The sequence below is a fragment of the Gigantopelta aegis genome, chromosome 6 (genome assembly GCF_016097555.1).
Source record: "Gigantopelta aegis isolate Gae_Host chromosome 6, Gae_host_genome, whole genome shotgun sequence".
NCBI classification, from domain to species: domain Eukaryota; kingdom Metazoa; phylum Mollusca; class Gastropoda; order Neomphalida; family Peltospiridae; genus Gigantopelta; species Gigantopelta aegis.
The window spans coordinates 53952108-53977410 of NC_054704.1; the positions used below are offsets into that span (position 1 = coordinate 53952108).

At 33.2% G+C, this 25303-nt stretch overlaps 1 protein-coding gene across 1 annotated transcript in view; it reads right to left on the bottom strand.

The window, feature by feature from the left end:
* Window positions 1–337: 337 nt before the first annotated feature.
* LOC121374629 (paired mesoderm homeobox protein 2A-like) overlaps window positions 338–25303 on the bottom strand; it is a 40461-nt gene continuing 15495 nt past the window's right edge. Inside the window, exons 3-6 of the mRNA XM_041501735.1 lie at window positions 19012–19053; window positions 6291–6517; window positions 4132–4324; window positions 338–736 (exon numbers count right to left, since the gene is read on the bottom strand). Of these exons, the coding sequence (XP_041357669.1) occupies window positions 540–736; window positions 4132–4324; window positions 6291–6517; window positions 19012–19053 (659 nt within the window). The 3' untranslated portion in view covers window positions 338–539. The remainder of the gene's footprint in view (window positions 737–4131; window positions 4325–6290; window positions 6518–19011; window positions 19054–25303) is intronic.

A 25303-nucleotide genomic window follows, 5' to 3' on the forward strand; every position in this document is an offset into this window, starting at 1 on the left:
CTAAAAAAAAAAAAACTCTGGTCTGTTGAGAAAGTACAAAAAGTACGCCATATAATTATAGTTTAGCTTGTGACACACAAACATTGGTTCATCATGTAACACGTGGAATTCAATAATCCATCTATAACCCAGACATGAACTTTCCAATCTGGACCATCACTGAAAATGTTAGTCTACACGGGCACGGAAGCTGGGTGAAGTGTTTTCCCCCTTTTTTGTAAAGTTAATTTGCTATTTTGACAGCCTAACTACAACATTACATGATAACACAAACACTAAAGTTTTTTCTTTCCATATTTCGTCCATATTTGTATAATGCTGTAAAAGTTGTCCATATTTATTCAGTGCTGTAACATATCAATAAATCTTAGCTAAGCTGAGACGAAATTGTCCTTAAACCATATTTCCAGCAGTCTGAAATAATTCACAGTTCATTCAATCCATTTAGCACAACTGGCCATGCCATTCTCTCATGTTCATTGATATTTAAGTTTTTGTTTGTTTTCTTTTTTCTTTTTTCATGGTTTTCTATCTTTTTTTCAGAAGAGCAATCCAGATGCCACGTGACCGGGTTTGTCCATTGAGGTGACCTGGTTATAATGAGCCTCTGATGGGCCGAGCACCCCGGAATAAGGTCCGTGCAAAGATGGCGGTGTCGTCTGGTGTTGAATTTGGTTGCTGGTTTTGTTGATGGCGGGAGGGGGTGGGCTGTTCCACTTCGGTGCCTCATTCTTTACTGCAATGTGAAGGAGACAACCGTGAGAATTAATAAACAAAAATAAACATTCTTAATATAGAAATTAAAGTAAATTACCAACCGATATACTGAACCAAAACTAAAAGGAAGGCAGGAAACAGTTTCTTCCTGCATAACAAATATTAAAAGTGACGTTTTAAGTTTCAAAATTATCTTTTTCTTCGGCTGCAAAAGACCAAATATTACTGTGTTCTAGTTTTCTTTTCATTCTTTTGTTTTACTATCACCCAACCCTAGACAAGAGCCGTCATAATTTTTTAATTTTTTTTAACTTGTGTTGTTATAGCAATTTTCTGTGTAATCATTTAATAAGTTTGGCCAGTAATCAGTACACTGAAAAACCGATGGATATAATTATGTGGAACATTCATTAGTCATAGCCATGGTGGCACCAGATGTGGTTTTTGATAAAACAAAACAGAAAAAAGATGAAGTATACTTGTATTCGGTCCTACAATTTGTACGCGCATCTGCCGTATGGACCTTTCGCGTTCAATTGCAATAGCATGGTGGACGTTTATGTAGGTATTAAATACAACGCTTCTGGAATTGATTATGACGCCAACATTCACTGGTACTTGTGTATAATGTTCTATTGTTTTATTTCGATCACACATTATGTTTTTAGCTATTCTATTTAAAGATATATTTTGTTGGATTTTGAACAAGTGTTGTTAGCTTTGTTTAGTATTTAATGGTTAGTGGATATGTATATTTTGATCAGTGAGCGAAAGGAAATAATGAGGTGAAAGAAAATAACAAAATAAAACAAATAAAAATCAAGAGTGAGATTTACCACACACATGCTGGAAACAAGAAAATATTTTTTTAGAAGAATGTAGTTTATTTTCAAATTTGGTTAGGTCAATGGCCTTATCAACAACGTCAAACATATATGATTTATTTGCTAAAGTTTTATGAGTTTAGAAAGATAATAAAGACAGTTTAATAGAAAAAAAAACTTTAAATGTAAAGTAACACAAAATGACACCATTATAGAGATACACACAAATGCGCTTGCAGTGGCAGAGAAACAAAAGAGGTGTATAAACTATGAAATGAAAAGCGTGCTAATAAACTATTATAAAGTTACCTTACTACAGACATCATAGCATAGCCAGTTTCAATTCTGCAAAATTAAAATTTACTCAAACTTAGAAGAAATTATATTAATCTAAACAGAGAAATGTGCAGATTTGATGAAACAACTACCACTAATGTTATGTTGTGGATTACACACAAGTGCTGTAATATTGGTGCAGATTTAAAACTCTTCTTCCCAACAATATTATCATATTTCATTTTGGTTGGGAAGGTTGGGGGTTTTTTTTTCCAACATCAAGGTTTCTCGATTTGCCAGGGTTTCTGCCAGAGGGTACAAAGGGTAAATTTACGTATTCTAAAGTCTTGAAAATTAATGGATATAGTTTTATAATTTTTAGATAAATTATAGTAAGAGAACTGCTGTTTAAAATTTGTTAAATTACACTAAATGCAGTGTCCAATTTCAAAATATTTCAAACTAATAAGCACCTAATAGGGGCACTGGTAATCTGTTTTATATTTATACCCTCAAAATATTTTATAGCAGAAAGCCTTAATTTCATTAAATGATTTTCCAAATATATACAGATATATATGTATATGATTATTTTTGTAAACATTTAGCGTAACAAGATTTATGTTATATAATTATCGCAATAACTAATCTTTTCATGCTTCCTGGCACTCTTCGAGCTATTAATACATTAATTATATCATCCAAAAAAGTAAAATTACGTGTCTGGTGCAAGCAAGCGTTTCTTAATTTCTGGCACAGAATCTGTTTCGTCGAAACGAAAATGTAGTCTGAGGTACATTGTATAATTATGGTAGATATGACGTTGATTATAAAGAAGTAATATCTTATTTTGTCTTTGTACATAGAAAATATTACTGTGTATAATGCGAAAGTTACGAAACAAGTTTGTGACTAAGAACAATCGAAAGTAATACTTTTCATACATTTCATGAAATATTCACACGAATATGTTAACTAAGTTATTATCGAAATCTATGACCGTCAAATACTACATTCGAGGTCTCTATTGTGTTGGCTGCCACCGATGTAATAAGAATATGTTTATGTTTTACGAAAACATAGCTTCATTACTTTATTTCCTACACCACTGTCGGGTGTCGGCTGAATAATAATACGTTATTACGATGCGTAATATTAATAAAAACATAATACATGTATACAAAATAGTATATATGAATTAATATTTAATTAAAATGTAATGTCGCAATAATAATAATAATAATAATAATAATAATAACAATAATATTAATAACTAAATGTATATTAAGACTTGACTTAATATGTTTTTGTTACCAGTGACAACAACAGCAATATTCTTAATTTTTTTCAGGTTTATTTTTGTTTTCAGATTTGGGTAAAAATTAAAATTACAGCAAGTATTTACTTAATTTTAAACACACACGCGCATGTGCACACACACACACACACACACACACACACACACACACACACACACACACACAATCGATATACAAAGTATGCACGCATCATAAACATACAAATAAAAAGACAGATGCACAGACCATGTAACTGTACACATACATATAGCATATATACACACATACGTACCTAAATAAATATACGCACGAACACATACACATACGCATTTACATACTCGCACATTTACACAATCACACGTTCACACATATATACGTTCAGACGTTCGCAAATTTATACATTGACACATTTAAAATTTTCACATTCATACTTTTACACGTTTACACACACACACACACACACACACACACACACACACACACACAACACACACACACACACACACACACACACACACACACACACACACACACACACACACACACACAATCATATACAACCGTGACACAGAGAGACACAGAAAGAAAGAAAGAAATGTTTTATTTAACAACGCACTCAACACATTGTATTTACGGTTATATGGCGTCAGACATATGGTTAAGCACTTCACAGAAACACACATTAGTCCAGTAGCTTAGCGACATATTTGAAATCAAGATACAGTTTGTCAGATATATCACGGATACATCATACACATTAATAAAATATGGATATAACAGTTTGAATTATGGTCTGACAGCACTTAGAAGTCAAAATATTGACAAAACCATCTCGTAAATGGCGGCCATCTTGAAATCAAGATATAATTTGTCCCAAAGCACTGACAGGTTGGCTCATAGGACGTACAGAAACAGCAAAAACAAATTGGTGCTTTTATCCGCCCTGTCCCCATCAATCAACTAAGCTACTGGACTACCTATTCAGACACTCCTAAATCTACAGAATGATCACTCACCTGTTGTTTCTTCCAGAGGTTTTGATTTGTCTTTGTTTATGTTGTTGTTGTTATTGTTATTGTTGTTGTTGTTGTTGTTGCTCGTGCTGTTGTTGCTGTTGGATTCTTTAGTCGTTCCGTTTTGTTGTGACGTCTGCTGCTGTTTCATTCGTTCCATCTTTCGGAATTTCGCTCGGCGATTTTGAAACCACACCTGCAAATTAAAAACACAAACAACACGTGAATCAGGGAGCGATAGGGGATTTTGTTTTTAATAGCAGTCTCGCGTGAGTTTGTTGATGGATATTGTTATTGTTGTTGGGTGGGTGCGTGTGGGGGTGTTTCAGGGGGATGTGTTTATTTTCTTTCATTCTTATTTCTTCTTTTTTCTTCTTTATTTAATTTAATTTTTCTTCTACTTCTTCTTCTAGTACTACTAATTCTTCTTATTCTTCCTCTTCTTCTTCTTTAGAATTGACCGACCACATTGCAGTTCTTTAGTACGTTATGGCTATACACGCTAATCGAGTACACGTAAAAATGTGTCATTACTTTTTGTATATACATGTATTAGCTGAGTTCACATAAAAAAATGTGCCATTACGTTTTGTATATACAATTACCAGCTAACTCAGTTCTCATAAAAATGTGCCATTACGTTTTGTATATACAATTACTAGCTAACTCAGTTCTCATAAAAATGTGTCTTTACGTTTTGTATATACAATTACCAGCTAACTCAGTTCTCATAAAAATGTGTCATTACGTTTTGTATATACAATTACCAGCTAACTCAGTTCTCATAAAAATGTGTCATTACGTTTTGTATATACAATTACCAGCTAACTCAGTTCTCATAAAAATGTGTCATTACGTTTTGTATATACAATTACTAGCTAACTCAGTTCTCATAAAAATGTGTCATTACGTTTTGTATATACAATTACTAGCTAACTCAGTTCTCATAAAAATGTGTCATTCTCATTTCAACACTCAGAAACCTTGTGCTTTTACACTGTTTATTTTTATTTGTGTTGTTGTTGTTGTTGTTTCTGTGTTTTGAGTTGTTTTGTTTTGTTGTTTGTTTTGGGGGGATGGGTTGGGGGGTTTTCCTTTTGGTTGAAGGGGTTGTTGTTTTTGTTTCTTTGATTGTTTGTTTAGGGGGGTTGAAGGGTGTAATAAAGTATTAAAATTGTGGCGACAGACTTTTTATGTTATATGAAGGCAGCGATTCAGTTTGTATTTTGCCAATAAAAGGGTTTATAATATGGTGAGGCTGGTTTTCATAATGAAAGTTTTGATACTTTTACATAATTAACATGAAGTATTTCTGAATCCCATATGTTGGTATCACCAAGAGTCATAATCACGTATAATCACTTGGGCCGTTAGCATATCTGAAGTAATTTCTTTCTACAAAACCGAATCCAGCACATGTGTAACCGAAACCGTGAATTGAATACAACATTTGTAATATTGTATTATATTAAAGGGACATTCCTGAGTTTGCTGCATTGTAAGATGTTTTCGACTAATAAAATATTTCTATGATTAAACTTACATATTATATATAGTTTCTTGTTTAGAATATTAGTGTCTGTATATTCAATGTGTTTCTGGTCATCTTAGTATTTGTAAGAAGCCCAAACTGGATTTTGTCTTCAAATAATTTCGTACGTACGAAAAAATCTATTTTAGAAAATAAAATGAAATTTAATCTAGTACAAATATTACAACGATCAGAAACACTTTTAATATACAGCCACTAATATTTTATGCAGAAAAACCATATTTGCTATGTAATTACAATCGTCAAAACGTCGCTGTTAGTCGATAACATCATAAAAAAAAGTGCAGCAAACTCAGGAATGTCCCTTTAATCTGAACGACAAAGCCGTATTCAGATATCAAAATCATATCTTTGCACAAGGCAGAGTCGAAAGGACGATAGACAAAGTCGTGATTGCTTCCATGATCCACTAGCAAGTGCTCGTCCTTAGGAGGACCGCCACTCCTCTAGGAGATACGTAACGGTATCTTTCACCCCCGCTTGCACTGCCCGTGGGAGGACTGTCACTCCCTACCAGCCTTAAATCCGATGTCATGACCTCAACGGTATGGAGACCAAGTCACATATCTTACAATATTATGTATTTATATCACATTTATTTGGATCTCACCTGAACACGTGCTTCTGTCAGGTCCGTTTTCATTGCTATTTCTTCCCGCGTATAAATATCCGGATAGTGTGTTTCGGCGAAAGCTTTTTCCAACTCTTTAAGTTGTGCGCTTGTGAAAGTAGTTCTGATCCTTCGTTGTTTCCGCTTCTCTGGGTTGACGGATGCTTCGTGCGCGTGCTGGTACATTTTGTAGGGGAGACCTGACAATAACAGGAGAGAGTCACCATCTGGGAATGAAAATATTCTAAGTTCGTATCAACATTGAATAGAATTTTAATAGAAGTATGGCAATGTATAAAACATTATACTAGTATATAGACGGGTTAAAGATATTAAAAAGAATGTATGGACATGAATTGTTTGAAATATAATAAACTATTAACAAGGAAGGGATGGGTTTCTTTGTGGCTTTTGGCGTTCGTTTTGCAGTGGTTAATGGTGTTGTTGTTGATGTTGTTGTTGTTTTGTTGTTGTTGTTGTTCTTAATGTTCATTTTGTTTGTTTGTTTTTGTTGTTGTTGTTTTTGATGGGGATTTTTTTTAATGAAAACACATTTATTGCATATAATGTTTTTATATACAAATGGATTGGGCACCAGTTATCCTAATTCAGAAATGATATAATATTATAATATCGACAACAGCCATTTTGATATACATGTATATATATATATATATATAGGTAAAACGAACAAAAAACAATAGGATGGGAAAATAAATGGAAGAAGGAATGTTTTATTTAACGACGCACTCAGTACATTTTAATTACGGTTAATTTTAATCAAGCTGATCATCTGTGTCAGTGTTTTAATATAACAGAACAAGTTAAACATATTCAAAAAGAAACAAATAAAGCTGAAACAAACACAAATGTTATGATATCGAGAGATGAAGAAAAAACAAAAAGAAAGGGGAAAAGAAGAATGACAGAAGTACAACAGAGGTAGGTAGGTAGGTAGGTAGGTAGGTAGGTAGGTAGATAAATTCTAAAACTCACCTCTAATATGGCCTGCCCGTGTTTGATCCCCTTGTCCGAATATACCTGAAAAATTGAATTACCTCGATATATAATCCAGCATTAATTTTTAAGTAGACTTCAGAAAGTCTTTAATGTAATAATTAAAAACTAATTTTGTGAATGTCTTTTAATATATATATACTGAAAGTCATAAATAACGCAATGAGTATTTCACTGAATATTTTCTTATAGAATTGTCAAATCATATATATTGGGTATGCGGACAAATGACATATTGGTAGCAACTGTAAATGAAAGAAGATTTTGTTCAAATCAGAAAACAATTGAATAAAATGAGTTTTCAGCAAAAAGCATAACTTGGGTGCTTATTGCAATAACACAGCATTGCATATGAAAATCGTTTTGCATGTGCATTGCCTGCTCTCGTCTCCCTATAAAAGCAACAATGTTTTGTGTTTTCTGTCTCGTTTTAATATTGCACGGCAAGTAATGTTAAAAAACTGTTGTTTCTTTGCCAAACAAACAAGCTGTGTTTTTTGTTTAAAACCACATTTTATTATTTAAAATTCTCAATTTGAACAATATCTTCTTTCAGTTACAGTTGTTACTAACATGTCATTTGTTTGCAACCTTAATATAGATGGTGTACTGATTCATTTATTGCCCGTTAGTTCTTTAAATTTATAAGTGACTTGGCTGCTTATAATAATATGGATGTAGAAACTGGACTCTTGAATTATAAAAAAAATCCCATAGCAAATGAAAATATAATGGAAGCTGTCTGTTACATTATATAATGTACAAATTCTTCTTTTAGGTATGTTATTCCAGCGTCCAGTTTCAACGGGTAGGAAATGGTTTCTTAACATTACGTGTATTCGGCAATAGTGTTTCAAATGGATTTCTGTAACTGATGTTCATTTTGAAATACTATTCTGAAAAATGTTTTCACTGATACCACATTAAATATGCTGTAAAAGGTTAAATTGGTAGTAGTAGTAGTAAATAATAATAATTATAATAATAATAATAATAATAAGATGATGATGATGACGATGATGATGGTGGTGGTGGTAGTGATGATGATGATGATGATGATGATGATGATGAATATCTATTCATATTATATATATAATGTGTTTTCGTATTCGCATATACTTCATAACTTCAACACAAATTAAACCTTTCACATAATATGCTCTCCAAATATTTAAAACAAAAAATCATGTAACGCTGCCTTCCAATTACTACTATGACATATTATTTTTGAAACTTGGTCATCCATTTTCGCAGGAAACAGATGCTATTTGCCTTCGAGCATTTGCGATTAGTATTCCAAACGGATGAGCACCAGAGGGATTTATTTCACCAAAAATGTCGGTTCTTACACAATCAATACATGATCGACAATCCCGGTTATTTATTTATCGTCCATTTATCAAACAAATTCCCCCAACATCGTCTGTTTCTCTTTATTCGTGGGACGAAAATTGCAGAAATGGAACGATTTGACGACCCCGGGAAAATTAGATAATTTGAGGAAGGACATCTGGTTTTTGTCGATACCATCGAAAACAATTGAATTTTGCTTCTACTAAAAACAGGTCTTTTTATTTTCCCCCGTTCAACGACTCTTAGTAAAGTTTGCGAGGCGATGGTATCGTTCGTAATCTGTTTAACGCGTTTCAGTTTATAAAACGCAGATCATTAATAAAGTTGACGAGAGCCAGTGTTTATTATATATTTGTTACAGCATCGGTAGCTATTATCGTCTGCTGTGTCGGAAATAATGATTGTGTTTTCCTGTGTCCTCAATAATTGATGGAAAATGATACAGACATTTTACTTCATGTTGCATTTTGTTACATGACATGCCAACGTTTAGTGGGTATATATATATCAAAACAAGATCTAGACATTTGTAATTTTGACACAGTGTTCTATAAAAACTACTGAATATGTACATTGATGTTGATCATCTGTTTGTTCATATTACCTGTGTTTGACATTCAATAACCAGTATATTATTTTTAGCTAGCGTGTAGCATTCATTCAATAAATTCATTCATTCATTCATTTATTTTATCCATTCAGTAATTTATTTTGTATACAAAAGTAATGGTTATCATAGAACATGTGGTTCTAGTAATAATATTACCATGACCTCGACTAGTAGTAGTTGTTGTTGTAGTAGTAGTAGTAGTAATAGTTGTTGTTGTTGTTGTTGTTGTAGTTGTTGTTGTAGCAGTAGTAGGAGCAGTAGCAGTAGTAATTGTAGTAGTTGTAGTAGTAGAAGTAATTGTAGTAGTAATTTTAGTAGTAGTAGAAGTAATAGTAGTAGTAGTTAGTAGTAGTAGTAGTAGTAGTAGTAGTAGTAATAGTTGTTGTACTTGTTATCGTAGTAGTAGTAGTAGTAGTAGTAGTAGTAGTAGTAGTAGTAGTAGAAGTAGTAGCAGTAGTAGAAGCAGTAGCAGTAGTAATTTTAGTAGTAGTAATAGTGGTAGTAGTAGTAGTAGTAGTAGTAGTGGTGGTGGTGGTAGCAGTAGTGGTAGTAGTAGTAGTAGTGGTGGTGGTGGTGGTGGTGGTAGTAGTGGTAGTAGTAGTAGTAGTAGTAGTAGTAGTAGTAGTAGTAGTAGTAGTAGTAGTAGTAGTGGTGGTGGTAGTAGTAGTAGTAGTAGCAGTAGTAGCAGCAGCAGTAGCAGTAGAAGTAACAGTAGTAGCTGTAATAGCAGTAGTAGGAGTAGTAGCAGTAGTAGTAGCAGCAGCAGCAGTAGTAGTAGTAGCAGCAGCAGCAGCAGCAGTAGTAGTAGTAGTAGTAGTAGTAGTAGTAGTAGTAGTAGTAGTAGCAGTAGTAGTAGAAGGAGTAGTAGTAGTAGTAGTGGTAGTAGTAGTAGTAGTAGCAGTAGTAGCAGCAGCAGTAGCAGTAGAAGTAACAGTAGTAGCTGTAATAGCAGTAGTAGGAGTAGTAGCAGTAGTAGTAGCAGCAGCAGCAGCAGCAGCAGCAGTAGTAGTAGTAGTAGTAGTAGTAGTAGTAGTAGTAGTAGCAGCAGTAGCAGTAGCAGTAGTAGTAGAAGGAGTAGAAGTAGTAGTAGTAGTGGTAATAGTGGTGGTAGTGGTGGTAGTAGCAGCAGCAGTAGCGGTAGTAGGCGGTGATGGTAATAGTGGTAGTAGTTATAGTGGTATTAGTAATATTATTATAATCGGTGGGCTTGTAGAGTAGAAGTACCTTTATTTTCAATTCCTTTCTTTTCTGTAATTTTTTTATCTACATATTATTCTGATCTTATTTCAGTTGTAGTTAATTTTATTGCTCTTATTTGATTCAATTTGATAACAATATTTTCTATTGTGTATGTATTTTATTTTATTCTGTGCTGAGTTCTTTTTCTGTTTTATTCTATTTTCAATTTATATTTTTATTTGATTTCGTATCAATGTTTTATTATTTTTATCATTATCATTATCACTATCATTATCATTATTATTATTATTATCATCATCATCATCATATCATCATCATCATCATCATTATTATTATCATTATCACTATCATTATCATTATTATTATTATTATTATCATCATCATCATCATCATCATCATCATCATCATCATCATTATTATTATCATTATCATTATCATTATTATTATTTCATTGTTCAAGAACATGTAAAAACTTGCAGATTTCAGATGAGTCTTATTTTTATATTGTGTCTGTTCTCTATTTCTGTTTTAATTTAATTTTAATATATTATCTTTTTCCATTATGTTTTATTCGTTTCTGTTATGTGGGGGTTTTTTTCTGCTCTTTGTTATTGTGTTTTCTTCTTCTGTTCTGATCTGTTCTGTTCTTATTCTAATGATTAAGTATTTCGTCCCAAGCTCCTGCGGGTTCTTTTTTAATATTGCTCTGTTATATTCAATTCGTTGTATTCCTTTTCAATCTATTTCAGTATTATTTTATCGTATACCTATTCCACTCTGTGCTGTTGCTGTGCTGTGTTGTGTTCTGCTGCACTGTGCTATGCTATTCTCATTCACTTTCTTATTTCACATGCATTCTTTGTTCAGGTGTTGGCTTAATTTTTAAAAATAGTTTTCTGTTCCGTTATGTTATGTTATGTTATGTATGTTATATTATGTTATGTTATGTTATTATGTTATGTTATGTTATGTTATGTTATGTTATGTTATGTTATGTTACGTTATGTAGTGTGATATAGAATGGTTTGTCACTTTTTGGTGAATTTATCGATGCATAACAGTCACAAATTGTATAAAATTGCGTAATTATAAAAATTGTTTGTCATTTTGTGAATTTATCGATGTATAACAGTCACAAATTTAGCATAAAATCGCGTAGCATCGATAAATTCACAAAAGGTGACAAACAATTTTTATATGTTGTGTTCCTTGCTATTCATTCTATTTCAGTTGGGTGTTGGGTTTTTTGTTGTTGTTGTTGTTGGGGTTTTTAGGGTGGGGGGGGGGCGGTGTTATTGTTGTTGTTTTGTTCTACTCTGTTCCATTCTTACCCCACGACTGGTATATCAAAGGACGTAGTATGTAAAGTCGTGTCTGTAGAAAAGTACATATAAAAGATCCCTTGCTACACTATTGATAGGTGTAGCCTGTGTGGCGGTGGCGGTGGCGGTGGCGGTGGGTTTAGGTTTATTTCTCTTTCTCTCGACAAAGTATGGAAATACCCGTATGTTGGACACCACATAGTCTTAGTTTAACATGTGCTGAGGTGTCGTTAAACAAATGTCCTTAGATTTACCGTACTGTTCTGTTATGCATGCCACTCCACTCCTTGCCACGTCACTCCATGCTTATACCAGTTGTCCTGTCCTGTCCTGTCCGCACAGTTCTATTCTGTTCAATTTTATTTATTTGTATTATTCTCCCTTCATTTATAACATCTTTACAAACAATCATTAGTGTGTCAGTATTAAATCTACTTTACCTTTAGCGATATACAACTTCTGCTAATACGCAGTCACAATTTTGGCTCTTTTCTTTAATATAATTTTTTCATAATTACTAGGCAAAATGTTAAAAGAAAAACATCGTTCTAAATAGCTAATCTTTCCTTTAAGCTCTACTTAAGTTCTGTCTGTGATTGCGCAATAATAATTTTGGCTGCTTCTTTTGATAACTTACTCCTAAAAACAATATAATTCTTTAAATATTAACATCTAATCAAACAGACTAATTTACACACAATTATACGTTTGCATATTACACAAATATATAATTTACAGCTATTAGATAGACAGATATTAAATAATAATAATAATAATAATAAAATCTATACGTTTTCTTGTTTTATCTTACTTCAGATGATAATGATTTTGTAATATAGCTGTAACAGATGTTAAGTCTACTATGTAATTTATATTTCCTATCTCATTACTTGATATATTAAACCAAACTAATTGTGTCCTCTTATTTAATAACTGTACGTGGATTTGTTTAGGTTTGGGTGGGTCTTTTTTTTCGCTGTATTTCAAACAGAAAACCGTGCGAAGAATGGAAAATAAACTGCACTTGTCGAATTTCATCAAACGTTAAAGCGGAGTCTTGTGACACGCTGTAATTAGAATCAGCCATGTGGCTTTCATTAAAGCTAAAGCAAAATCGATCCGCCATGAAATACCAGAACTCGTTGTTTGGAAACATTTACCAAGTTTGAGTAACTAATTATAAATAGATAGGATTACCGAAATTAAACACTGTAAACATGCGATGGTTGCGCGGTTTCGGCGTTAACGATTTACCGAACATTTAGCTAAATGCAGTTCGTTTAACAGGGTTTTCGGTTAAAATTAACTTTACTTTAGTTTACACATGTATAATTATACAGAACGTTATACTACAATGAGGCCGGAACAAAATGGTTGAATCTGATCATGGTTATACCATTATTCTTTTATTTTTCATTATTTTCTCCTTATGTGTGAGATGCGTTCAATTTTTAAAACCAAATTGTCTTAGCGAGATTGTTCTTGGCCATTTTTTTTTTTTTTTTCTTTCTTCGGGGATTTTTTTTTTCATCGTTATCTTTCTTTCTCCTTCTTTTCTTCTTCGGTTACATCTACTTTGGAACTAATTCATATCTAAACAGCGTTATTACTCCAAAAAAAAGTATTTGAATGTTTATCCTCCTCATCTTCTGCTTTTCTTCTTTTTATTATTCGTCTTTTTTCTTCTTCTTCTTCTTTTTTTCTTTCATGTATTCTTTTTGTCTTAAACTTGAATATGTAAATAATTCCTATGTAACAAATATCGTATCTTTCAAGTTAGAATGTTCATCCCCACCATTTTCATCTTCTTCTTCTTCTTCTTCTTCTTTTTTTCATCATTTGTACGTGTTCTTGTAAACTTGAATATGCTAATAATTCATATCTGAAACCAGAATTGAGTGACTTTTATCCACCCTCTATATTTTTTATTATTCTCTTCCTTCTTTTCATCTTCGTTTCATTTATTTATTTCGGGTCTCTCTCTCTCTCTCTCTCTCTCTCTCTCTCTCTCTCTCTCTCTCTCTCTCTCTCTCTCTCTCTCTCTCTCTCTCTCTCTCTCTCGTTCTTCTTTTTGTCCTTGTAGACGTTAATGTGGAAACATTTCATGCCTAAACATTTTTATTTTCATAAAAGCAGATTCCCCATCTGGCCATCAGTATCTTCTACTTCTTGTTTATGGTTTTTGTTTCGGGGGTTTGGGGGATTGAATTCTTCGGGGGGTTGGCTGGGTGAGGGTGTTACGTTTTCTTTTTCTTTATGTAAAGTTTAAAACAAAACTCTTTTTTTTATTATTTAATATATAAAAGATATAAAATTTCAGGGGGCAGCACGTAGCCCAGTGGTAAAGCGCTCGCTTGACGCGCGGTCGGTCTGGGCTCGATCCCCGTCGGTGGGCCCATTGGGCTATTTCTAGCTCCAGCCAGTACACCACTACTGGTATATCAAAGGCCGTGGTATGTGTTATCCTGTCTATGGGATGGTGCATATAAAAGATCCCTTGCTGCTAATTGAAAAGAGTAGCCCATGAAGTGGCGACAGCGGGTTTCCTCTCTCAATAGCTGTGTGGTCCTTAACCATATGTCTGACGCCATATAACCGTAAATAAAATGTGTTGAGTGCGTCGTTAAATAACGCATTTCCTTTCCTTTCCTTTCCTGCTTGCAATTTGCAAGTTCTTTTTTTATTATTACGTAAAATATTACAATTTGTCAAAATGATACTAAATATGATTTAATATGCTATTATATACATAGCAATGAAATATACTGATTTACAGAAACCATAAAAGTGATATTCGGTGAAAAGTCGTATTTTCACTGTAGTTTAGTTACAGTGAAAATATAGAAATCATATTTATATTTTTATGAACTTTCAATAATCGGTTATCTCCCTTGTAAATCATTACGCGTTTAAGTTTGATGATTATCAATGCATCAGGTCATATTTGAAAAATAAATTAATTTAATTTAAACAATTGTACCTATAAAAATTACAATAAAATATCTAAAACTGATTGAATACGATTCATAATAATGATCCCCTGCGCGTGCTGTAACCTCACCGTGGTGCAGGAGTGTAACATTCTCTTTGAGAATGGCCAATACAGCACAAAATTGAAGTTTTGAGTAAAAGTCAGTATCTGTCTGTGATATTTGTATTTTTGCACAGTTCTTTACACTGTTTTTCTTTAAATCTTGAATTTTTATATTGATGTTGATCATCACTTTATTTGTTTGCATTACCATAGTTTGACACCCAATAGCCGATGTATTTTTCGTGCTGGGGTGTCGTTGAACATTCATTCATTCATTCATTCATTCTAAATAATAATGACACAATATTCAGTCGTTGGGTGTAAGTTTTTTAACTTGCCGTTCGATTCGTTTTGTTTTTGTGGGGGGTTTTGGAGGACTGTTTTATCAGGTATGTTTGCACATCAGTATTATTAAGTAATTAAAAATTTAGTAATTAAATAAAAATACTTTTTATTAGTATTTATTTTTAAAATTCCATGGTCAAGTAAATTTTCAACAACAGTTCAACTGGAAGAACTATATTATGGCGTTACGTGTTTTCGATAGAATCAGCGAAAGATATTAACAAAAAAAAAGCGAAAGATATTGTCAAAAACTAGGAAAGATGTATATAATAAATATACCATTTTATGGAGTGTGGGTTTTTTTCTAATACGATTTTTATGTCAACTCGTGATGTGTGTGAAAACCATATTTTCACATATCACTCGTTGACATAAAAATCGTATTCGAAAAAAACCATGAAATAGCCTTTATATATTATATTATATTATATTATATTATATTATATTTATCAATTATTGACCGTCATTGGGGCAATATAATGTTTTATGAACCGAACAAATTGATATTGACCGAGGCCAAGGGCCGAGGTCAGTATCAATTTCTTCGGTCCATAAAACAAGATATTGCCCGAAATGTGGTCAATAATTGTTTTATTACATAATGTCATCCATAAGACTCGTACATTCCTGCTTTGTTGGTCAGAATCGAAATAACCCAATGCTTACATTTCCCCCGCAATGTGTTAAAACTGATGGGATTTAGTGACGTCACGTAATCCTATGACGTTGTATGATACGCAGAGGAATGCGGAAATAAACAGTTGAAACATTACCAAGACAAAAATCTAATTCGAGACATTATAACCAGCAAGAAGTGTCAAAATCATATTAGTAGCAAAATAAAACACAAAATGTGATAAATCTGAACATACAGTTATACCGAACAGTTACCTAATTACCTCTAAATGCATATTTTAATTTGTAACATAAAATCCTGAGTACCGATTCCAACTGCATTTTGATGTATCATGTACGTTTCTGCGAGATATTCCTTACACAATTTGACGATTACTGACCTTGTTTTTTGTCGTATTTGCGGAATTAAACTCGTATGAATAAAGATGTTATCTTTTTGTTGAAGGACAGCAAAGCGTTTTGTCACAAGTCTGTGCTTGTTTACATTAGAACTAGCAGTTGACGTTCAATTACGTTTCCTAGTCATTAATTGGATAGAATTTTGTTTCATCTTTATTTTCATTGGTTAAATCTCCCGTGGCAATATCTCTTTTGATGGACTGTCTCAGGGCAATATTACTAATTTAGGAAAGGTCATTGAATGATTCTCGACCAGTAAGAATACAGATACATTTTCATTATGTAATATTATATTATATACGCTATGTTATGTTATGTTTCATGGTAACAGTACCAGTTATATTTTAGTCTAGCAAATAAATAAAACAAACTAATTCCATAATATTTCTAGAATATTAAAACGTATTATATTTTACTATATACATAGCAATGAAATATATAGATTTACGGAAACCATAAAAGTGATATCCGGTGAAAAGTCATATTTTCACTGTATTTTAGCTACAGTGAAAATATAGAAATCGTATTTACTTTTTTGTAAAAGTGCATGATTAAATTATCTCCCTTTGTCTCGTTTCTTCGTAGTTAAATTTGATGATTATCAATGCATCTGATCGTATTTGAAAAATAAACAACTGTACCTATAAAAAAAAGGGATACGAAGTGCAATTACGATAAAATATCTAAAACTAATTGAATACGAAGCTAAATAATGATGACACAATGTAGTGTCATTGAGTGTAAGTGTAAGAAATTAATGACGTTCGATTAGTTTTTGGAGGATCGCTTTGTCAGGTATGTTTGTACAGCAGTATTATTAAATAAATGTTAATAAAGATAATTTTTATTTAAATTTCTTTCTAAAAGTCTATGGTCAAGTAAATTTTCTGGAAATATATCATGGCGTTACATGTTTTCGATAGGATAAGCGAAAAATATTACCAAAAAGAGAAAGATATTGTCAAAAATTAGGAAAGATGTATATAATAAATAGACCATTTCATGGTGTTTTTTCCGAATATAATTTTTATGTCAATGTATGACGTGTGAAAACCATAGTTTCACTCATTGCTTCGCAATTCGTGAAAATATGGTTTTCACACATCATACATTGACATAAAAATTGTATTCGAAAAAACCCATGAAATAGCCTCTATGTACGGTTTTTATTTTAAATTTTAAACCAAATGTATTATTTACATGTAGATTTATTTTAAAACAGCTATTCAGGTTGTATTTTGGGGTAGAAAAAGAGTAAACCAATTGAATTTTGAACATTTTCTAATATTTCTAGAACATTAAAATATAGGTGTATTGCCGGGATTATATCATTTCTTGGAATGAAAGAGAATAGCTTTTAAAATAAATATTTGTTGGATATTTGTTGGATTTGTTTGTAAAGGCAGCTATCTTGGTAGCAATAATTACGTTTCTAAAATATGACAATATATTTCGCAGTTTATATTAAATTCTCAAAACATTGTTCATTATCATAATTTCTTGCAACAAATTCATGGCAATCAATCAATCAATCAATCAATCAATCGTCCAACCACCTGACGCGTGATTACACCCGCTAAAAAGTTTTAAGTTCCCAAGAAAATGCGTTCAAGATTAGGGTAGTTTTTTTAAAAGGAAGCAATCCCTATTTCACTTCTTCCAAGTCGCTGTATTAGTCTGCGCATTTCAGTGAGCCGGCGCGCCTGAAACAGGTCTGCTGGTGTCTGCCTGCGCTGAATTCGATAAAACCCTGGAGACAGCGTGCAGTACGAGACATTTATCTTGATGTGTATGCTGGACTTGCCTTTGCACAACGCTGCCATCCTTCTACCATTGCGGATCTCCATGCTAATTATTTTTCAGACTCTTTATTGCATAAATGTACCATATTTCACCGCCGAATCCCGTAGGGGAACTATAATTTTGTTAAGAAAAGGTCCGAATCACTGACTGTGACGTAAATTGGGTCTCGCATATTGATATTAGTTTTATATTCAAATAATTAGATTTTCTTGGAGAGCGTTTCAATATAAAACCATGTAATTGTCCGCGGAAGCGATGCTATATGGAACTCTTCTGAGATTGAGGAAGGAAAATTAAACGGCCACTTGTTCCTTTTCGTTGGACCTTAAAACTCGGCGCACAATGCCTGGCTAAGGTTTGATTAAATAAATTTCCAATTACTCGCCAAACGGATGACACCTAATCTATCAGAATGAAAGTCGTTGATATTTTCCAGTAATGCAATCAAGATGTTTACAGGACTAGGGAAACTGAATTTACAATATCCAGAAGCTATCAGACCTCCCCTCGGCTCCATCCGCCTCTCAGTCTCGTCGCGTCCAAGCCTTCCGCTGACTCCGTCCAGAACCCTATTCCTGATCCAGCTGAAAACCTACAATCAATCGTGATGAAATTTGAGTGTGCGCGTATATTCAACATTGGCACCTCTTTAACACTAAATTTGCCCGTAATCGAATAAAGGCAGCCAGGGTTCGATCCGTAGCTAAGAGCAAACCTTTTCACCCTGGCAAAATCGTGTCACTGCAATTCAATTGGTTCCGTGTTCATCTTTGATAAACAGGCAGTGGTATTTCTCAACAAGACATCAAAGCTAAACTTGACTTTTCCTTTTCAGACGTTTGTTTCGCTGGTGAGAAATTCAATTATGGGTCCCGTGCAGCATGTGAACTTTAACGAAATTTTATAAATTACCTATGAAACTTTCTGCTCCTCGTGGACAGATACCGATTTTCACTTAAGGCTTGGCAGTGTTGTTAAAAGTGGACGAATTAAACTATTTACACGAAGTGTGCTTGTTTGTCTGTGTTGTGTCTGTCTGTCTGTCTGTCTGTCTGTTAGTGTGGTTACTCGGTACAGTTGGTTGGTTGGTTTTGGTTTGTTTTTGAATGACTATTGTTTTATTTGTATGTTGGTGTGTTTATGGGGGTGGGAGTGGTGTAACGATTTGTATTTGACTTTGGGTGATTGTTGGGGTTTCATTTTACGTTTATTGTTTTATGTTTTAAGTGAACAAAAAAGATTTGTCCTTTTTTCTTTCTTTTTTCTTCTGTAAAACATAAGAAACAGGAGATATAATTATGTTAAAACGGCCACGTGAGTCTAAATACATATACAATTTATAATGTATTGGCGAAAATTGTTTCTTGTGTATTGTCCACGAAAGTCAAAACAAATGAGAATATAATTTTAAATTCGTTAAGGACCGCTGACACAAGGTTTTAGGCTATTATAGCTTTTTGCCGTTAAATTACTCATTATATAATATTTTCCCTCAAGTTATCAATTTTCACAAATCCAGTATCTTTCTGATCGCCTTGGTGTTTAATGTTTAGTTTTAATTCAAAATTAATTATTGGAAAAACAAAAACGTACGTACCTTGGAAACTACGGTCAGCGGCTTTAAAAAGCAAAAATATATAAAACATAAACACAGTGAAAAGTGAAAACAGACATAAATATGGTTAAAGAAACAGATGAAAATTCGTGGGGAAAATAGTAACCACTTTGTCTTTTAGTCTTAGGTTTCTGTTTTGTTTGTTTTTTATTATTGTTATTTCTTTTGTTTTGTTTGTTGGGTTTTTGAGGGGGTTTGTTGTTGTTATTGTTGTTTTACCCTTTCTATTATCAGAAACATGTTTACGGAATGTTTTCCCGCAAATGATAATTATTTGTAATATTTATTTCAACATTAAATTAACAGTTATTAATGTTGTTTCTTTGTATTGTTTTTACTGGATTTTTGTTTAGCTTTGTTCGTGTGGGGTTTTTTATAATCGTTTTATATTGTTTATCTGTATGAGGGATTTTGGTGGGTGGGGAGGTGGGGTTTTATGGAGAGTTTTGTTCTTGGTTTTTGTTTTGTTTTGGGTAGGATGTATAATAAAAGCTTCACGAATTTAATGAGGTAAAAAAAAAAATATATCAATGTACTTTAATTTTGTTTATATATTGGACAAGTATGCATGAAGGTTATCATTCAGTTCATTTTTTTTTATTCTTTATCTTTTATTTTATTAATTCAGTTATTATCCGTTAATACATCCATTCACTCATAATTGCATTTAATCGTTTTAATCATTCATTCATTCATTCATTGACTAACTCGTCCGTTCGTTCATTCATTTATTTATTTAAAGTAACTGCAAAGTTGTAAACTAAACAAGGAAAATGTCAGTGTGATTTTTTTTATTATTTAGCATCTTCGGTCGAACAGAATCATGTTAAAATAAAATTATTTAAAATAATTTTGTCTTAATGTAAACTTCAAACTGAATCAAAAACAGTTTAGCTTTTATTTTGACTTAACACAGATTTCGATTTGGACCTGTACATGACCGAACTCGTCTGTCTAACATTTTTGTTCATACATTTCGTATTGATTCCTGGCAACTGAGGAAAATAATGTCTCTTATAAATAAATGAATGAATGAATGAATGAATGAATGAATGAATGAATGTTTAACGACACCCCAGCACGAAAAATACATCGGCTATTGGGCGTCAAACTGTGGTAATGCAAACAAATAAAGTGATGATCAACATCAATACAACAACTCAAGACCCAAACAAAAACAGGGTAAAGAACTGTGCAAAAATACAAATATCACAGATAGATGCTGACTTTTACTCTAAATTTCAATTGTGCTGTATTGGCCATTCTCAAAGAGAATGTTACACCCCTGCACCACGGTGAGGTTACAGCACGCGCAGGGGCTTATAAATAAACGTAACGTGTAGCAGCACATAAGCGTACGAGAGAGGAAGCAAAGCCTCAAATTCTGGCAAAATGTTTAGAGATATCCGGACAAAATGTGCTAACCTGAGACCTTTTTACCATGTATTTCCATCATTCTACCATCAAAATCAACTGTAATCCATGTAGATATTCGTTTGCAACTCTGTATAACTGAGGCCTTATTCACAAAGGTCTCTTAGCCTCTGCTAGACAACAAAGCATCCTCTTTGCAAGTCTTTTAGCATTGCACTGCGAGATCGCAAAGTTGCGAGAGTTTAGTGAATTTAGTGTTTGGTAGAATCGAGTCTGTTCATTTCAAACAATGTTTGCAACTATTCACAAAATGGTGTACTATATGAATTACTTTCAAAGATAAAGTTTATGTAAATTTGTTATCAGTTTCCTAGCGCAGGACTACATATACTGATGTTTGTTTGTAGATTGGCTCTTCTCTGATAAGCATTGTCTAATATTGGCCTACCATTTAGACAGTTAATAAAAGTAGTCTTTTTGTAACATAATCTTTGCACTCTGGGATAACCCCTCTGTGTGCGTCATAGGCTAAAAATAGCCCACTGCATCTGACAGAGTTTTTCGTCGAGGCGTTTCAGAAAAAAATTACTATTAAAAAACGGGTCGCGTTTTTTTAAAAGTAACTATCGGATATATTAATATAAACACTATTTCCTTCCATACATCTAATAAAAATGTGTCTTTACTGGGGCTGTTTAAGGAAATTCTATTTTGGCGATAACTATTCAGGGCTGGGTAGAGCAAAATACATGTATATATCTTATGGAAAAAATTTAAACCACAGTTTATATTTTTGCTGATAGTTATTACAGATTGTCCTTATTTATTTTTATTTTTTATTATTATTTATTTGTTTATTTACTTATTTATTTATATTCATTATTAATTTAGTTAAAATATGTTTGTTGTTGTTATTGTAAACATTATTATTTGGGTATTTCATAATGATGAGGCATTGTTAGTGTTTGTATAAGATTTTTGGTCGGATTTTCCTTTTTCTTATTTTTGTTTGGAGGTAGACATATATTTTGTTGTTGTTGTTGTTGTTGTTGTTGCGAGGGATTTCTTGTGTGTTGCTTTGGGTAGATTTATTTAGTATTGAATTATTTGTTGTGTGTTTCGTTCTATTTCTGTTGTCTCTGGTGTGGATGTTGTTTTGTTGGGGGTTTTTAAGTTTAGTTTTATTTTTCTTTGTGTTTTGTAGTTTGTTGTAATTTGTTGGTTTGGGATAATGTGTGTATATGGCTGTTGTTGTAGATGTTATTATTATTATTATTGACTGTTGCAGTTGTTGTTGTTGTTATTGTTATTGTTGTTGATGCTGTTGTGGTTTTTGTGGTTTTTGTGGTTGTTGTTGTTGTTTACTTTTCAAAGTACAGGTGCATGCCAGCATACGGTAGTGTTGTTATAATTAGCTTTATATCCACTACGTGTTGCATTGTTAATGGCCTTTTCTTAATGCAGTTACAAATCTAAACGTGCATTTTCAAATTATTAATTAATTATTACCAATACAAATGTTGTATTTAAACCACTGAGATTCATTCAACCGATTCACCGAGCACTCCACACACCCAATATTTCAATTATCGCTCACTGATAAAAATCCACGTTCGTATTGTGCATCAATCCCAATTTCCTACTTAACCAATTTGCCCCCTGCTACGCACGCGCGTTAAACAACCGTGGCCAAGATGGCGAGGGGCGGCAATCAATCGGGTTGAACGGATGTATTTTCATTTTAAAATTGACAAAACGTATACTGTCGTAAGCAATCATATTAATCCGCTAGTGATTAACTTTTTTTTCAAAGAAAAAAAAAAAAAAAAGACCAAAAGAAACTACATGACATTAAAAAAAAAAAAAATGGGAGGTTCGGAAAATTAAACAAATTCCCTGAAGTGTCAGTCGAGAGTATCGCGCCATTAGTCACGTGACCACGAGAGTCGTCCATTGACACTTGAACTGTAATGGTAGAATTAATGCCCGCGGTTAAAGCGGCAAGAGATAATTATTAGCAGACATATCAATTCATGGGAGGCCCGCTAGACGCCGGGCCGGATCGCTTTTCGCGCTCCCATCTGGCCACGTATTGGTGGGCGTGGCTCATTGTAATAAAGTGACTGGTTTTATTGTCACGTCGCTCCGCTATCATCTCACTAATGATTAATGTTTAGAAACATGTCATCGACCTCGATCTAATATCGAATTTTTTATAGTTAACAGTCATTTGTTACAATTATTGTTCCTTGTGCGTTGTATTCCCTTTAAGGCGTGAATATCTCAATATTAATAGTCTCAATGTCAGTGGTTATTTCTAACAGATATTGTAAGACAAGCGTTTTCGCCTCTTTTTGTTAAAGCGAATATCTCGAAATACTAGCAATATCAAATTTGTATTTATTGGTATCCGTTTATTTGTTACTGGCATTATAAATAGTACGTTCTAATCTATTTTTGTATATGCATTTTGTACGTAAATACTTCGATATCAAAAGTTTTATATACTGAACAAAATTAATTAAAGGACGGTATACTTTTAGTAAATCTTTCTTATGGTCATATTGTTTTAGCTAGTTTTATTCACAGATGACTTTAAAACATTGTTTCAGTAATAATATTTATTGTACCCATAATACAAGCAATAATTTTGCTCACTGTAGGTGTGTTTATGTAAACTACATAAATACTAGTGTGTGCATGGCTAGTACTTGTTAAACGTTGCCTTAATAAAGATACACGTGTCAGCTCCAAATCGTTGTTTAAATCATTCAGTTTAAGAACATGTCACAACGCCGACATCTTACAACGGAAGAATCTAGAGGTTTTATCATATTTAAAGAAAAACTATGAAAATATTTACTGGCCCTTAATTAATTTTGTTGAGTATACACGTTGTTAACAGCTCTTGATATGTTTTTGGTCATATTGTAAAGTATGCCTTTTTATTATCTTTTCAGAACGTGGATTTGATATGTATACATGCGCGGTGTAATAACAAAGCTTGAATTAATAATGGTTAATATGGCTACAAATCACTGGCTATGAAGCGGGGGAGGGGGGGGGGGGGGTGCACACTGGGAGGAAAAGATATGTTTGCGCTCTTTACCCCACTTTCAAAACCTGTATATATTTTTTGTAATTTCTTCCTGAAATTTACTAACGATATGGGGTGTTTATGCATCAATTAATTATACCTTGGAACAAAGACGAAAAAAGAAATGCAATTCTATACTTAAGGTACCATCAACTGATTAAGTTCCCTTAACTGTTTATATCCATATTCCCACAGCATCCCTGCATATAATATAGTACTTTTTTTATTTATGAAGCAGGGTTGTCAATACATTTAAATCTGTCCAAATATTCATGATAATTGTGTAACCTATCTACCTAATACATTACATGATTTTCACTTTATGGATTTTTTAGTTTTGTTTCTACCAAATAACTAACAAGCACATTTTGTCTTGGACTAAATCAGGGATGTTAGTGGTGCATCGTCAAATATGTATGGAGTAAAAAGCATCTACGGCGTATGTCTCTCATTGATTGTCAGCCAGTGCACAACGACTGGTATATTAAAGGCCGTGGTATGCGCTGTCCTGTCTAGGGATGGTGCATATAAAATATCCCTTGCTGCTAATCGAAAAGAGTAGCCCATAAAGTGGGGACAGCGGGTTTCCTCTCAATATCTGTGTGATCCTTAACCATATGTCTGACGCCATATAGGCCTAACCGTAAATAAAATGTGTTGAGTGCGTCGTTAAATAAAACATTTCTTTCTTTCTCATTGCTTGTATGTATGTTGCTTTTTATTATGTTGCAATGGCTTGTCTGTCCGTCTGCAGGGCCGTACCCTTCGGGGGGCAGGGAGGCAATTGCCCCATCTTTTTTTTTTTACTCCAGAAAAATAGCATACACATCTCAGGGTTTAATTTGTATAGTGTTTCATTTGTTTATAAAAAGTAGTGCCCCCCCCCCCCCCCCCCCCCCCCCCCTCCCTTCCCGGTACGGTCCTGGTCTGTCTGTATGTATGTATGTTCTTTGTTCCATCTGAATTGTGAACTCATTTTTGGGTTGGAGCTGGTACTGGCATGCGAACAGTCAATGACTTAACCACTTCTCCATCGAGGATAGTAATACAATATCAAATATCAATTTTCTTTTATATAACAGCGAATCAAAATCCGTATTTGACATAAACCACCACGTTGCGCACTGTGCGTAATAACAAGAACATATATAAACAAAATGCATTTGTGTCGGTGAATCTATACCAAAGCAACTAGTCCGGCCAGATGT